Raw genomic sequence first — 16,657 nt, forward strand, 5'->3', positions numbered from 1 at the left:
CTGCACCTAATAGTACCACGTCTAGGGAACAGATTGAGAGAACATGTTCCTCTACAAATGATGCTAAAGAAAATTTGTTCCTCTTACTGACCTTATTGAAATTAAAGATGACTCTATTGAATTTAAATTTGTTAACTTTGGGAAGCGGACAATGCTCTTAAGTAAGGTGATTATTGATATAGGGGGTTAGAGATAAGTGAACTATTATTTCTCCGGAGGGCACGTGATTGATTGAACCAGTTCCTTAAAGGTGATAGAAAACGAAAAAAGAAGAAGCTAAAATTGAAGTCATATGTGTCACGAACCAGAATATCATGGACCAGATGCATATGAACTATGATCTTGAACATGTAGGCCTTCTAAAGAAAAATAAAACACAAAGACCAAGGATACCCTGAAAATTGAGAAGACTACTAATTTTGTTAATCCAAAAGATGTTTTTTGAGCTGCTTAAAGATGACTTTTATTTACCCTCTCATGCCCGATCTTTTGTTATTGCCTAGCCACTCTAGCCTTTAACTTTCTATTTTTTTTCTCACCACAAGTGCTTGATTCTATTTTTAATTTTGATTACATTTGTGGTGTATATGCTCTTTGATTAATGTTAATGTTGGGTTTGAGTTCCAGGTTCATGTCTATCTCCCATATTTGTTCAAATACTTTGCAATAGCTAACTGAGTTCTTGATTTTTAAGTGTTTGTATAGGTGATAGCCCTAGTGTCCATGAGTATCGAATTTGCTTCTCTTAGAGTGGTGTATGCCTTCACGGTGTTTTATGATGTCAAAAGGGAGAAGTGCATGCTTGTGTAATATTTATAAGTGCATGCTTGTGTAATATTTATAACCCAATTGGTTTACCTTGATCCTCTAATGTGTTTGCTTTGTGTGTTGTACTTTAACAAACTGACATAACACAAATTGATCTATTCACACAAGAAGCAATGGTTTGTCATCATAAAAAAGGGGGGAATTTGTTAGATCGAGAAAGATTTTGATAATTGACAAATAAAGGAACATATGAAAGGAACTGGTTGCGCGACATGTTCCTTTCAGACCGAATTCGACTGGGATAAGGAGAACGTTAATCACGCCAATTAAAAGTTATAAAGAAGTGGAGGAATTACTTTTTCGACAAGCAACCAATACATAAAGTTTCCTTTTTATAAAGGAGTCCTACAAGGAAAAGAGAGTGCATAATAAGTCAAAATGTAAACATAGGTATAAATCCTAAGAGAAGTAGGAAGCATGATCAAAGAAGGAAATAAAGGGGCGTAAATAAAGAGTTCAAGAAGGAAATAAATCAAAGTGAAGTCAAGAAAGAAAACTAAAGATAAGTTTGAGTTGAACAAGGAGTTGAGGATGCATCAAAGTCAAGTTCGAGTTGAACAAGACTTTGAGGAGGTTTAATCTATAAATTGGGCAATAACTTCTTCGAAGAAGTTTGCGCACTTACATAGAACGGAGATCAAATCACGATCAAGAGTTTGAGAGAGTTTTGAGATTTACTTGGGGAGTGTTGCGAGTTTGTGAGGAAAAAAGTGTAAGATTGTAGTTAAGAGTTTTGATTACAATCAAGTGTGTGTGTAGGATTCGTCTAACAAGTTTGAGAAACTTGACGGACGACATAAGACTTAAACCTGGGATTTTTTGTCTTGGGTAGCTATGAATTAGAGTTTATAATTTCTTAGCTACGAATTAGAGTTTATAATTCCTTAGATTACCTAGGTGTGTAATCTTTGTGTTGTTTGGAGTTGAGATAAATAATACTGTGAACTAATTATTATTTTACGAAATTATTTACTAGAACTCACAAACAATAAAGAACAAGTAGTTATTACGTGCTCCTTTACAGAATAAAGGGGGTCATAATTCCAACACTCAGATATCATGCTCCTTTGATGTTGGGGGCACGAGCCATGGTCCATCTAGTTGAGTAGCTATAAAACAGTTATATTGACTTTAATTTGTTGGTAATGGCTGATGGACAATCCCCAATTTCTTGGTTCTATTTCATTGATGAATAAAGCATAAGGTTCTTCTCAGTGGCATATACAATATTGTATCTTATATATAAAGCACTAGCTTTCCATTTAATTTTATTTTCACTTCTTGGGAATATAAATAGGAGTCACTTAATTAATAGTAGCGTGTTTACTGAAAAAATGGTACAGTTAAATTTGTATGAGGTCAAGAAACACTTCTTAGCTTAACTTGTCATATCTGGATGGATATCGCGATTAATAAGTAAAATAGCTAGTAAAACAAGAGAAACAGTAGTACAAAGCTTCAAGCTTCAACAGTGTTGTGAGCACTGACGTAGAGATCCTTAGCTTTGATAATGATTGTAAGTCAAGAGTAGCGTAAAGGATGAAAATGGAAAAGACCTAAAGCTCAAGAATAAGAGTGTTGTTGTAGTATTGCTACGAATTCAGAATGTCTTTATAAACATTGGAAATAAACTATTTATAGGTTACAACGATAGGGTATCAACCAATAAGAAAGGTTCACGCAAGTCCTAAAGTACTGATTAGACTAGTGAACGTATAATTAGTGATGTCAGCCAATATTTCTGATACGTGCAGACAATCTATACAAGGAGTATATCTCTTTGGCCATGTCATTGGGTTACGAATCCTTTTTCTTCGATGCATAGTCTTTGTATGCTAATAAGAATGAACTCTGAGTAGAATTGATTATAGGGGCGCAATAATTATGATTTGTGAATTAATAATGTTGTAAATTTGTCAATTTTGAACTATTTACTAGTAATTCCCAGTGTCCTATTTTGTTTGACTAGTTAGGAAACTAGCTAGACTCTGACAACTTAGGAGAGAATGATAGGTCACTAACAAGGCCCTTAAATGACCGTCAAAAGGCCTTTACATTTATTTTCCTAATCTACCACATGCTCGTTACTCTCTTAAAAAAATGATCTCTCCTATTGATGTGTCAGTAACAAGGATCCTAATTCCTAAATGACCGCTCAGAAAGCCTACTCATTCTATTAGAATTAGGACATTCTGGCTAATACTTTCGTGCTTCACATGTTTGACTCCATTTGTGTAAAAAATTATCAACTACCACACCTTTGGTTCATATATATATATTCTCCTGTATTCAGGTTAGTCAAAATTACAGAAACAAAAAAAAGATGAAATAGACAGAACGCTTTTAATCTGAGTCCACAGAAATCATTGTGTTTCCTTAAGAAATTTAATCCCTTCACTGTACCCGAGGTTGCAGATTAATTCCTCCCAAGATAAAACGGATTAACCTGTTAGAGAAGTAGTTGTACCTCAAACTTCAATAACTTCAGTGAACGCAAGAACAACAACAAGAACACACACAGACTCAGTCGATCGACAACTTTGTTTATGTAAGAAAATATATGTAGAGAGAAAAATTTTTCAGTGTATGAAAAACGAAAAAAACCTCTTATTTATAGCCATTTTCAGCAAGGAACGCGTCTGTTCAGAGCCATTTTTTTTCAGAACATTGTGTCTTTTGGAAAAAGTAACGACTTTTCGGAAGGAACAAGTCCCTTCAAAACGTTTTTATCGTTACACGTGAATTTCAAATAAATTTCGTTACGCCAAATTAATTATGATATTTAACTAACATTCTGAATTAATTTATAAGAGAAAAGAAATGAATTAACAAGATTGATTAAATAAATTTTGTCCAAAAATATTATCAATCAATCACATCATTTGACAAATCCAAATTCGAATCCAAAGTCGAAGCCGAGCGAGCGACGATGACGGCGCGGAGGGGCACCTTCTTCTTAACCCTTTAAGAACTAAAGGAAGTGTTTCCTAATATAAGGACAACAATTTCCTTTTTTCTACCAATATGATAAAAATGACTTTTCATTTGCACTTTGCAATGACTTTTCATTTTCCCTCCAAAATTGGTTCCCCCACTTTTCCAACTTCTCTTCTTATTTCCCATTCACACCTTGCTAAACTCAACAATCCCCCACATGAATGGAGAATGACTTTAGTTAAAACATATGCATGAAAACTTGTGTGTCTTGTAAGTAAGGGTTAATCGCATCTNCAGAAAGATGAAGGGCCCAAATAAAATGACTTTTCATTTGCACTTTGCAATGACTTTTCATTTTCCCTCCAAAATTGGTTCCCCCACTTTTCCAACTTCTCTTCTTATTTCCCATTCACACCTTGCTAAACCCAACAATCCCCCACATGAATGGAGAATGACTTTAGTTAAAACATATGCATGAAAACTTGCGTGTCTTGTAAGTAAGGGTTAATCACATCTGGATAAGTAGGTTTCCCTTTAAACTTTTCGTAGTGAACATATATCGGATATACTCGGTCAATCGGTAGATTTGATATCTTTGAATCGTTGAGTTTTGGTGTATACCTAGACAACATAAGTCATACAATCAACCATTGAACTGTTTTTGGTTCTCATTGTTTTGTTCGTTTCAGTCATGAACACATCTCGGTTAATAAGTGTTTAGAGAACTGGCCTTACCAGATTCTCCTTCAAGCGGCTTCACTTCATACTTACATAGGTGGTTTCTAAATGTGTTATCCATAGATACACTATTTGATATACCCTGTATCAAACTTAGAAACCATTAAAAAGTCCTTATGCCTTTATCCTGGTTACTAAACATAGTCTCATCATGAGAATGGACATGAAATATTTTTTACAATGTTGAACCGTCATCTATGACTTTGTTTTATATCCTTGAACCTAGATCTTGTGATCTCCAGTCTTCTAGGTAGAGTTACCGCCATGATGACTTGTTCTCAGCCATAGTCCCATTCCCGTCGATGATCTATCAACTCCCTCCTAGTTAGGCCTTTTGTAAGTGGATTCGACATATTATCCTTTGACTTTACAGAGTCAATTGTGATAATTCCACTAAAGAGTAGTTGTCTAACAGAGTTATGTCTTCGTCTTACGTGACAAGACTTCCCGTTATACATAACGCTTTCAGTCCTTTCTATTGCAGTTTGACTATCGCAGTGTATGCATATATGGGCCATTGGTTTGGGCCAAAATGGAATATCTTCTAAGAAATTTCGAAGCCATTCAGCTTCTTCACCTGGCTTGTCTAAGGCGATGAATTCAGACTCCATTATAGGGCGAGCTATACATGTTTATTTGGATGATTTCCAAGATATTGCTCCTCCACCAATAGTGAAAACATATCCACTCGTGGATTTCATTTCAGTTGATCCAGTAATCCAATTTGCATCACTATATCCTTGAAGAACTGCTGGATATTTGTTGTAATGCAAAGCATAATTTTGAGTGTCCTCTAAGTACCCCAAACTCTCTTCATTGCCAACCAATGATTTTGATTGGGATTACTTGTGTATCGACTTAGTTTACTTATTGTACAGGCTATGTCTGGTCGTGTAAAATTCATGACATACATCAAACTTTCCAATACTCTGCCATAATCCAATTGAGACTGACTTTCACCTTTATTCTTAGCAAGATTAAGGTTCACATCAATTGGAGTTTTTGCCTTTTTGAAATTCAAATACTTGAACTTTTCAAGTACCTTTTTGAATATAATGAGATTGAGACAATGCTAGACCATTAGGAGTTTTGTGAATCTTTATTCCTACTATCAAATAAGCTATTCCTAGGTCTTTCATATCAAACTTACTAGCAAGCATACGCTTAGTAGCTTTTACATTGGCAATGTCCTTGCTCATTATCAACATGTCATCCACATATAGGCATACAATGACTTCTTGATCCGGAGTGTCTTTAATGTAAACACATTTATCATACTCATTAATCTTAAATTCATTTGACAACACGGTTTGATCAAAGTTTGCATGCCATTATTTCGGTGCTTGTTTTAGTCCATAAAGTGACTTAACAAGTTTGTATACTTTCTTTTCTTTACCGGGAACTACGAAGCCCTTAGGTTGTTCCATATTAATCTCTTCCTCCAGCTCTCCATTTAATCCATTTAAAAAGGCGATTTTCACACCCATTTGATGGATTTTAAGACCGTATATTGCAGCTAGGGCAATTAACATCCGAATTGATGTAATCCTAGTCACTGGCGAGTATGTGTCAAAATAATCAAGACCTTCTTTCTGTCTAAAGCCTTTGACAACAAGTCTTGCTTTATATTTGTCAATAGTTCCATCATCTTTCATCTTATTTTTGAAGATCCATTTTGAACCCAAGGGTTTGTTCCTTGGAGGAAGATCAACCAACTCCCAGGTATGATTTCTTAAGATTGATTCAATCTCACTATTGACAGCTTCTTTCCAAGAGGTTGAGTCGCTAGACAGCATCGCTTCCTTGAATGTTTGAGGCTCACTTTCAAGAAGGAATGTTACAAAATTAGATCTAAATGAAGTGGCTATCCTTTGACATTTACTGCCTTTTGGACTCTCTTCATTGGCTTCATTCTATTTTGGTTCTTCTTGAGGTTGTTTAGACCCCCACTAGATGACTCAAGTCTAGTTTTATACGAATAGAATGTTAAAAAAATTCAGCATTATCTGATTCCATTATAGTATTATCATGAATATCCGAATGTTCAGACTTATGAACCAAAAATTGACATGCCTTACTATTTGTGGCATACCCAATGAATACACAATCTACAGTCTTAGGCCTTATTTTCACCTCTTAGGTATAGGAATCTGGACTTTGGCTAGGCACCCCCACACTTTGAAATATTTTAAGTTGGGTTTTCTACCTTTTCATTTCTCAAATGGAATAACATGTGTCTTCGTGTGAGGCACTCTATTAAGTATTTGATTTGCTGTAAGGATAGCTTCCCCCCACAAGTTTTGTGGTAAACCTGAACTTATAAGTAAGACATTCATCATTTCTTTTAAAGATCGATTTTTTCTTTCCACAATTCCATTAGAATGAGGAGAGTAAGGAGCAGTAGTTTGATGGATTATTCCATTTTCCAAACATATTTCTGCAAATGGATATTCATATTCTCCACCTCTATCAGTTCTGATCATTTTGATCTTTCTATCCAACTGATTTTCAACTTCAGTTTTTTATTACCTACATGCATCTATTGCTTCATCCTTACCATTTAGCAAATAGACATAATAATATCTGGTGCAATCGTCAATAAAAAATATGAAATACTTTTTCCCACCACGTGATGGTGTTGACTTCATGTCACAAATGTCAGTGTGAATCAGTTCTAAGGGATATGAATTTCTTTCAACAGATTTATAAGGATGCTTAGCATACTTAAATTCAACGCAAACTTGACATTTTGATTTATTACACTCAAATTTAGGTAAAATATTTAAGTTAATCAGTTTACGCAAGGTTTTGTTATTAACGTGTCCCAAACGTTCATGCCATAAACATTTAGACTCAAGCAAGTATGAAGAAGCAAAATCTTTATTCATATCAACTGCAATTATATTGAGTTTAAAGAGGCCCTCAGTGAGGTAACCTTTTCCTACATACATTTCATTCTTACTCACTACAACTTTATCAAAAACAAATACACATTTGAATTCGTTCTTAGTCAGAACTGGTATAGAAACTAAGTTCTTTCGCAATTCCGGAACATACGAGACCCTGTTCAAAATCACCACCTTGCCTGATGTCATATGTAAGAGGACTTTGCCAGTTCATTCCACCTTTGCAACAACAGAGTTTGCCATAAACAACTTCTCGTCTGTAGATGCTGGAGTATATGATGAAAATAATTCTTTGTTGGCACAAACATGGCATGAGGCACCAAAATCTATCCACCATTCTCTTGGATTTCCAACCAAGTTGCATTCTGAAAGCATTGCACAAAGAGCGTCCGTCTCTCCTTTGGATTCAACAAAATTTGCTTGATCATTCTTGTCCTTCTTGAGACCCCGACATTCAGTAGCCCTATGACCACGTTTGCCACAATTGAAGCAGCTTCCATTGAATTTCTTCTTAGGAGGATTGCTCTTTGGGCCAGATGATTTCTTTCTTTTCTTTGATTTTGTGGAATCTTCTTCAACAATATTTACTCTAGATATTGCTGAATTACCACGTGACCTCTTTTCTGCGACCTTGTTATCCCCTTCGATTCTCAGCCTTACCATGAGATCTTCAACATTCATCTCCTTGCGTTTATGTTTCAAGTAGTTTTTGAAGCCTTCCATAATAAAGGTAACTTCTCAATAGTGGCAGCCACTTGAAAAACATCATTCACAACCAATCCTACATCAAAGATTACGTGAGTATTAAGAATAGACTTAATATTTCCTACATAGATATTAAATAAATTTGTACCTTCAGCAAGGAGATCATGAATTATGACCTGCAATTCTTGAATTTGGGTGACAACGGTCTTACTGTCTATCATCTTGTAGTCCAGAAACTTTGCCACAATGAACTTCTTCATTCCGGCATCCTCTATTTTGTACTTCTTTTCTAAAGCATCCCAGAGTTCTTTTGAGGTTTTGACATTACTGTACACATTGTACAGATCATCTTGCAGGTCATTCAGAATATAATTTTTACATAAGAAATCTGAATGTGTCCATGCTTCTGTTACCAAAAATCGTTCTTCAGGCAGAATTTCATCCGACATAATATGAACGTTCTCATTAATGAACCTCTACAGACTCAACGTAGTCAGATAAAAGAACATCTTCTGTTGCCATCTCTTGAAGTCGACTCCAGAAAACTTTGCAGGTTTCTCAGCCGGTGCTGGGGCAACAGTTGAACGATTGTGTGCAACCAATGTTGTTGCAGCACTTATTGTTCCAGCATTTACTTGACTTGAATTAGTCATTTTTTTGTCACAAATGACAGACAATTTTAGTATGTGAAATACTAATAGTAAAGAATAAATCCTTGCACAGACTGTTTCTGATTTAACGATAAAGTTTTTATGTTCTTTTAATCATTAATCGAATGAATTTTAAAAATTCAAACATAGTATAAAACCATAAAGGTTTTAATCTCCAGAAACCTCAAATACAGAAACTATTAAATTTCTTAAGATTGTTATCTCCTGTATTCAAATTAGTCAAAATTATAGAAACAGAAAAAGATGAAATAGACAGAATGTATTCAAGTTAGTCAAAATTACAGAAACAGAAAAAAAATGAAATATATAGAATGCTTTTAATCCGAGTCCACAGAAACCACTGTATTTCCTTAAGAAATTTAATCCCCTAACTGTACCCGAGATTGCAGATTAATTCCTCCCAAGATAAAACGGAGTACCTCAAACTTCAATAACTTCAGCGAACGCAAGAACAGCAACAAGATCACACAGACTCAGTCGATCTACAATTTTGTTTATGTAAGAAAATATATGCAGAGAGGAAACATTTTCAATGTATGAAAAACAAAAAATCAATCACATCATTTGGCAAATCCAAATCCGAAGCCAAGGCCGAGTGAGTGACGATGACGGCGCAAGGGGCACCTTCTTCTTAACCCTTTAAGAACTAAAGGAAATGTTTCCTAATATAAGGACAACAATTTCCTTTCTTCTACCAATATGGTAGAAATAACTTTTCATTTGCACTTTGCATTGACTTTTCATTTTCCCTCCAAAATTGGTTCCCTCACTTTTTCATTTTCTCTTCTTATTTCGCATTCACACCTTTCTAAACCCAACAATATATGTATTATATCGATAAGAAAATCGTACATCGCTAGCCATGTTCACAATGCTAAACAAGCAATTATTTCCATTGCTTCTCCTCTGCATAGCGGTGGCTACAGCAGCATCTATAGCTGGTGAGGATGCAACTATCACTTGCAACTTGGTGTATAGCAGCCTCGAACCATGTCTTGGGTAGGTGTTAGGTGGTGAGTTAACTGTATCACCAGAGTGTTCTAGTGGGATTAGATCTCTCCACAGAGCTGCACGTACCACAGCTGACAGTCAAATCTATTGCAGATGCCTCAAGAATACTGTTGGTCCAAACGCTGCACCAACTCGAATTAGCCGTGCTATTAAACTCCCTGCAATATGTAACATCAATTATTTTGTCAAGGTTACTCCAGATATTGACTGCTCTAAGCTCAAATGATTAATTTAATTACCCGATATTTTTCAGTTCATAATGATTTGAATATATTTGTGTTTGTATTATTTCCAGAAGCTATATATTGAAAATTGATGTGTGTGTTTATATTTATAGTAATATAAGCGTTGTTACGTGTTGTTTTAGATTTGAATCGTTGTTAATCATTTTGTTCTTCATTTTTTATAGTTCTATGTGTATATTGGGCTATGTGTTAGAATATATATATTTTTTTAAAAAAAACAGATGAGCCCACATTTTGTAAATCTCAAGTATTAAAATATCTGCATGCAAGAAGTATGATAAATACTTACTCACATTTTTGTATCACACTCAATCAATCATCTTAACTTTAGTTAACTAAAAACTAGAGTACAAAATGCATTGTAGTCATATAAATATTGTTGAATTTAAACGAGAAGTATTAAAAACACTCTCAAACTTGGTGCGAATTATTGATTTCGTCGTCAAACTATTGACAGACCTAAAAACACCCTTATACTTGACGAACTAGGCTTAAATACACCCCTCCCATTCCACACACAAAAATCGTTATTCACACGCTACACGTGGATTTTTTTTATCTGATGTGACTTATATATATATAATTTAAAAAATAAAATAGAAGGATTTTGTTATTTCCTTAATTAAAAAAAATAAATTAACATAAAAGAAATTTTAAAAAAAGGGGTTTTATCTCCAATCTTTTCCCGACCAAAAATTTTCAGCGTGTCTCACCTCTCTTCCGGCCAAAAGTTTTCTCCAATCTCACTACATAACCCAAATGGTTTTAAGCTTGAAAACGTTGGTTAAAGTAGTGATAAGGATCTGCTTTTCTTTATTTTGTTAGCGTTTTTCTTAAGGGTTGAATTTCTTAACGCGGCTGTAAATCCACATCGACAAAAAAAAGTCATGAACATAATAGGAGGAGAAAGAATATTATAGCATATGAAACAAAGCAATTAAAAAAGAGTGGAAATTTTTTTGAATCTTGTTTTGAGGTCAGTTTAATGGAGGAGAAGTTTAATAGGAAGAAGAAGATATTGTGGCCGTAGGAAACTAAAAATTGAAGGAATTATTTTTTTTAAAAGAAGAAGAAGTCTGATGTGGCGCGTTTGTTACTTTTCACGCGCTTAAAAAGAGTGTAATCACTTGTTGTGCCATGTGGTACGGGAGGGGTGCATTTTAGCTTAGTTTGTCAAGTATAGGGGTGTTTCTAAGCCTATCACTAGTTCGAGAATGAAACTTGTAGACATTGAAATTTTGCGGACTCTACAAGACGTGTTCAATTCGAATTGGGGTTCTAGAAGATGTTCAGTTTCAATTAGAATTCTTGGAAGCTACTCAACCATAAACCCTAGTTTATGCCTATATAAAAGGTACTAAATTCCCTTAAAACACATCTCAAAATATCTCATAAACTCTCGAGTATTTTTAAAGATCATGTATTCCACAAAAGTCATGGTATACTCATATAGAGGTCAAATCTAAATCATCATAGTTCGAGAAATACGCCACTAACGGCTCTCGAATCATGGATAAATCTTAGGAGAGTAGAATCAAGGGAGGAACAAAATTGTACCTGCATATTTATGAATAAAATTATGTTTCTTCATATATTTTTTATGATTGTAATTTATTTTCTGTCACTTAATTCAAAATTTGTTGCAAATAAAACCAATAATCCGCGCCAAGTTCAGGGGTGTTTTTAATACTTTTCTCAATTTAAATGAATAAAATAATTTGGGAAAATGCATAAGTACCCCCTAGCCTATGCCCAAAATCCCTTAGACACACCTAACCTTTCCTAAGGTTCTATTACCCCCGAACTTATTTGATATATAATTTTCTACCCCTTTTCGACTTACGTGGCACTATCTTGTGGGCCCAGTGCGTGTTGACAATTTTTTCAATGATAGTGCCATATAGGCCGAAAAGGGGTAGAAAATTAATTAAAAAATAAATTCGGGGATAATAGGACCTTAGTAAAGGTTAAGTGTGTCTCAGGGATTTTGGACATAGACTGAGGGTACTTATGCATTTTCCCAAATAATTTAGATATATTTGTCTAAATAAATAAGTGAATTATTCTAGTGGGAGTGCTTATTAAAGTTCGGTCCAATTTTATTGGAGTACTCCATTGATTTATGTTGCGAATAATGAGTCTATATATGTTGTTAAACCCAAGATTTGTCTTCCTAGAGGCCCAAATATAGAACACATGTCAAATGACGTGACATGTTCAGTCAAATAAAAGATTCAATAGAATCATGTTTCATGTCAAATTAAAATAACACATCATGCCTAGTCAAAATCAAAAGCCAAATAAAAATATCACGTGTACAAGTGACATATTTCGATCAATCAAATGTCATCATGTCAACTCTAATCTGATTGGCCAAAAGAAGTTTATCCTCACCACAATTCTTTCATTCCACAACTATAAACATGAGTCTTCATAATTGAAAAAGGAATCGAAAATTGATAACAAGAAGCAAAAGAGAGCTCGTGGATCAAAAGCCGCTAATTTTCTATGTATAAGTCAAGATTGGAAGAACGTTCAAGCTGAAGATTATAGTTCGTAACATGGAATCTAAATTCATTATTTATGAAAAACATCCAAGCGGTCATAGCGAATAAGTCTAATCAAATTCAAGACAAAGCTATTTCAGCCCTTCAATCAAATCAAATTCAAGTTTATCATAGGTTATATATATTATTATTGGAAGAATGATCAGAGAAATATCATAGAGATTGTAACACTCATTATATTTGAAATAAAATACTATGACTATTGCAATATTTTTCTGTCTTGATTGTTGTTTTCCTGACGTAAATTTTATGGTCTATAAATTCTTATACGTCTAGTGAGACCAAAATTACTCTTCATCTCTTCTCCACAAATCATATATGCAGATATGAAGTTAAAAAATCGTAAAGATGGAAGCTCCATTAATTTTTATGGGTACTTTCAAGTCTTTGCCTGAGAGTTTCATCAAGATTCAAGTCTACACTCCGATAAGCTTTAAAGTAGGAATATTTGTAGACAACGAAATTTTGTGAGATTCTATGAAACGAGTCAATTACATAATTAGACGTCTTCTATCTCATTTATATGATAAAGGGAGTAATAGAAATAAAGAACGAGAAAATGATCAAAATGGTCCGTGATATATAGGAGTTGAATTATTTTGGTCCTTAATTCATATATAATCACCTTATCAAAATAGTCTTTGATTTATATACAAAAAATAATCATTTTATTCTTTAGCCCTTAAACTAACCATAAAAGCAAAAAGTGTGATTAGATTTAACGGTGGATCCCCCATTATTAATACATGGCAAACCTTTCTCCCCAAATCTTATCTCTTCACCCAATTCTACTTCACTAATAAAAGAAGAAGAAGAAGCCAATCTTTTTACCATTATCAAAATTCCCTTTGACTCACTAATTAAAATCTTTTTAATTTTCCAAAGAACATTCTTAAAATTTCATTTTCTACGTCTGTCCCGTTCAATTTTTACCTTGTATCTGAAAAGTACAATCAAAAAAAAAAAATCATGAAAAAATTATTAATTTCAAAAAGAGAAAAACAACAAAGCAATATCCTTTTCGTATAGAGCTTCAACAAGAGAATATATATAATTAAAGCTTGAAAAGATTTATGGCAATCTTCTAAGAGGAATTAATGAAGTGTTTTAGTTAGTTTATTTAGTTTGTATTTATGTCAGTGGTCTCATATTTTATTTTTATTTTTTGTATGTATGAAAGTGTGCAAGCTACTGGAATTGTTTTGTAAAGGTAGATGGAGATAAGTAATAAGTGTAATGTATAAAAATTTTCTTGTAAGAATATTGCAGGTTGGTGGATTGAAGTTGGAGAATGATCTCTAATGGTGAATGAGAGAAGATTGAAGTTGGAGAATGATCTCAAATGGTGAAAGAGAGAAGATTGAAGAAGAAGAGGTTTGCTAGGTGTCAATATTGAGGGATCCACCGTTAAATTTAACTACACTTTTTACTTTATGGTTAGTTTTAGGGTAAAGACTAAAATGATTATTTTTTTTATGACTATTTTAATAAGGTGATATATATGACGCACTATAAGAAAAGTGTTGATTACCTGGGGATTTTCCTAGGGATAGTACAGTAAATCCGCATGTAATTTGATTACCTGTGAATTTTCTTGCAAAATAAAATCCGATGGAAAAACCTTCGTAGGTAACTCTTACCTGCGGATTTATACAATCCCTAGGTAATTTACCTGGGGAATTTAAATCCGCAGTTGTGTTACCTGCGGATTTATCTGCATAACTAACGAAAATTCTTGCTATTTTTTTGCTAAAATTTCTTATAAAAACAAAATTTCTTACAGATTTTCGTAGAAATATTTCGCAAGTGATTCCCCATGAAGATCCCCAAGTAAATCCATAGGAGTTTGGAGATGAAATTTTTTGAAACAAAAGGAAATTTCTTGCGGATACATATGAAAGTATTGCTCAAGATAATTCCAATGAATAGAAACCCGCAAAAAACACAATTCACGTTATATCACTTCATTCAACAAAAAAACAGAATTCATAATTCATAATTCATAATTCCTATGAAAATAAACCTGCAAGATCAATAGTATATGATTCTTAAACATACAAAAACAAAATACAACTCAAATTTGAATCCTAAATAGTACCGTCAACTATTTCAATCCCCATTTGAAGATGAAGCATTATAATGGGCAGAACCAATGTCATTCACGTTATCATGGGCAGAACCACTATCATTCACACTATCAGATTCATCATCACTTTCATTCTCATGAGCTTGATTGTCTTCTTGAGATGATTGTTCATTTGAAGATGATGCGTTGTATACTTGCTTCTTTAATAAGTCCAATTCCCTCCTCATCCTCTTATTTTTGTGACGCTCTTTCTGCAGTTAAGCATATAAGTCAGCATTGGAAGCATTTACCTTAGCTTTAATCATCTTATCAATTTCTCTTGATAAAGTTGACGTTGATTGTTTAGACGATGACTTTATAGATCGACCCAGGGATCCAAGACCTTTTAACTCTTCCTTTTTTCTTTCCACCAACAGATTGCACCCAGATATCCATTTTTGTTAATTGAGAAGGTTGACCAGCTAAATTAGTTTCTCCTTCCGCAACTGATGCACTTTGAGAAGCTAATAATTCTTGTTTCTTTCTTTCAAAAGTATTCTGCATCAAAACAAGTTATTTCAGACAATATTTAAGGGCAAATCTCTAGCTCTCACTATTAACTGGTAACCATCAAAATCAATATACTTGTCAACATTGATAGTAACAAATAAAATATGATTACATAATGCATATACTAGCATGGTATTTTCTGTAGAGTACTGCCAACCTTCTTATTCTTTGTACTTGGAAGTAAAAGTGTTGAGATGTTCTTCACGTATGATTGCTTTCACTTGGAAGACAACTACATCTACCACTAGTATCAAATAATTATACTAGAACGGGGTCACAGGGAAGACAATTCTAGTTTTCCAAACGGTTGGAAAATAAGGCAATTTTTCTCATATAAATTGGTTCAAAGAACTTTAAGATTATCAGCAAGATCGTTTCATTTCTAAAAAGCCGCAGTGTCTGGGCCACCTGCCGTGCACACCTTCCTTATTTTATCGGGTATTTGCTATCTCCCACCAGTTTAAGTACCAAAGAAATCACCTAGAACTTTGTCTCTGCTGGAATTTTCACCCTGGTTTTCCATGATTTTCATTCACCGCTAGGCCACAATACTAATTGACTACAACAAGATCATTCCATCTTCTTACCAAGATATTTAACACAACTTAAGTAAAATATTTAATCTACAAAAGAATAGAGCGAACGAATACTTACATAAGCAGTTTCAGCTTTCTCATTTACCCAACTTTTATCACTTTTCTTGCGATGAGTTCAAAAATAAAATTTTGAAATTGATGGATCCTTTCCAGTAGATTCTTTCTATAATGAAGGAAGATATTTGTGTTATCAATGTTGAGTATGATGTTATTTTCTTAAAAGAAATACATCTAAAAAGATTTATGATTACCATTCTCTTATAGATGACTCGATGAGGTATACAACCACCTATATGAAGTGATGCACCAGCATTTGAATCACAATTTTTTTTTTGTTCGGACTTTATCTTGAATGCAGGAGACTCCTAGTGCCCCTTCATCTCCTTGAATACCGCATCCCTCATCCAATGTTGTCACACCCCAAATCCGGATGTGATGGCACGTGTCCATTTCCCACCGGACACGTCAGCCTAACCCAACCACAACGATAGAGAAGTAGAAATACGAGAATAAAAGATAATAAATAAGCGGAAGACTTTAATTAAGACTCAACACTACCCAAAATTTGGTTGTCACATGTACAAACCTCTAAATACAGAATTCGAATAAAAATATACAAGTCTCAGAGTATAGTTCTCGAATAGAACAAAACTGAAAGTAAAGATAACTCAAGGGCACGTCTGGAATGAACCGCTACCTCTCGAGTATGTGCCGAAGCTCAATTAGCTAAAAAAACTACTAAGCCGAATCTGAGAGAGAGCTGTCAACCTACACAATTGTGTAGAAGCAAGGGTGAGTACCGAAAACCATAGGTACTC

The 16,657-nt window shown here is 34.1% G+C and overlaps 2 protein-coding genes and 2 pseudogenes across 2 annotated transcripts in view; 1 reads left to right on the forward strand and 3 right to left on the reverse strand.

The window, feature by feature from the left end:
- The window catches only part of LOC125841724 (3-ketoacyl-CoA synthase 11-like), a 303,969-nt gene that overhangs the window by 159,832 nt on the left and 127,480 nt on the right, over window positions 1-16,657 (reverse strand). The gene's annotated exons all lie outside the window — the stretch shown is intronic.
- LOC125842995 (uncharacterized) lies at window positions 7,620-8,767 on the reverse strand. Its single transcript, XM_049522255.1, has 4 exons — window positions 8,622-8,767; window positions 8,263-8,441; window positions 8,070-8,125; window positions 7,620-7,961 (listed from the first exon to the last, which is right to left on the reverse strand). The coding sequence occupies exons 1-4, from the start codon at window positions 8,765-8,767 to the stop codon at window positions 7,620-7,622; spliced, it is 723 nt and encodes a 240-aa protein (XP_049378212.1).
- LOC125841743 (non-specific lipid-transfer protein 1-like) lies at window positions 9,657-10,022 on the forward strand (annotated as a pseudogene).
- LOC125841738 (uncharacterized) lies at window positions 14,602-16,226 on the reverse strand (annotated as a pseudogene).

This window comes from Solanum stenotomum, chromosome 10 (assembly GCF_019186545.1).
Source record: "Solanum stenotomum isolate F172 chromosome 10, ASM1918654v1, whole genome shotgun sequence".
Lineage (NCBI taxonomy): Eukaryota > Viridiplantae > Streptophyta > Magnoliopsida > Solanales > Solanaceae > Solanum > Solanum stenotomum.

Coding starts and splice junctions, on each gene's coding strand:
- LOC125842995 (XM_049522255.1), bottom strand. CDS start 8,767: ATGACTAATTCAAGTCAAGTAAATGCTGGAACAATAAGTGCTGCAACA. Junction 8,126..8,262: donor TCATGATCTCCTTGCTGAAG/GTACAAATTTAT, acceptor TTATTATGGAAG/GCTTCAAAAACTACTTGAAA. Junction 7,962..8,069: donor TGAATGTTGAAGATCTCATG/GTAAGGCTGAGA, acceptor ACAAAATCAAAG/AAAAGAAAGAAATCATCTGG.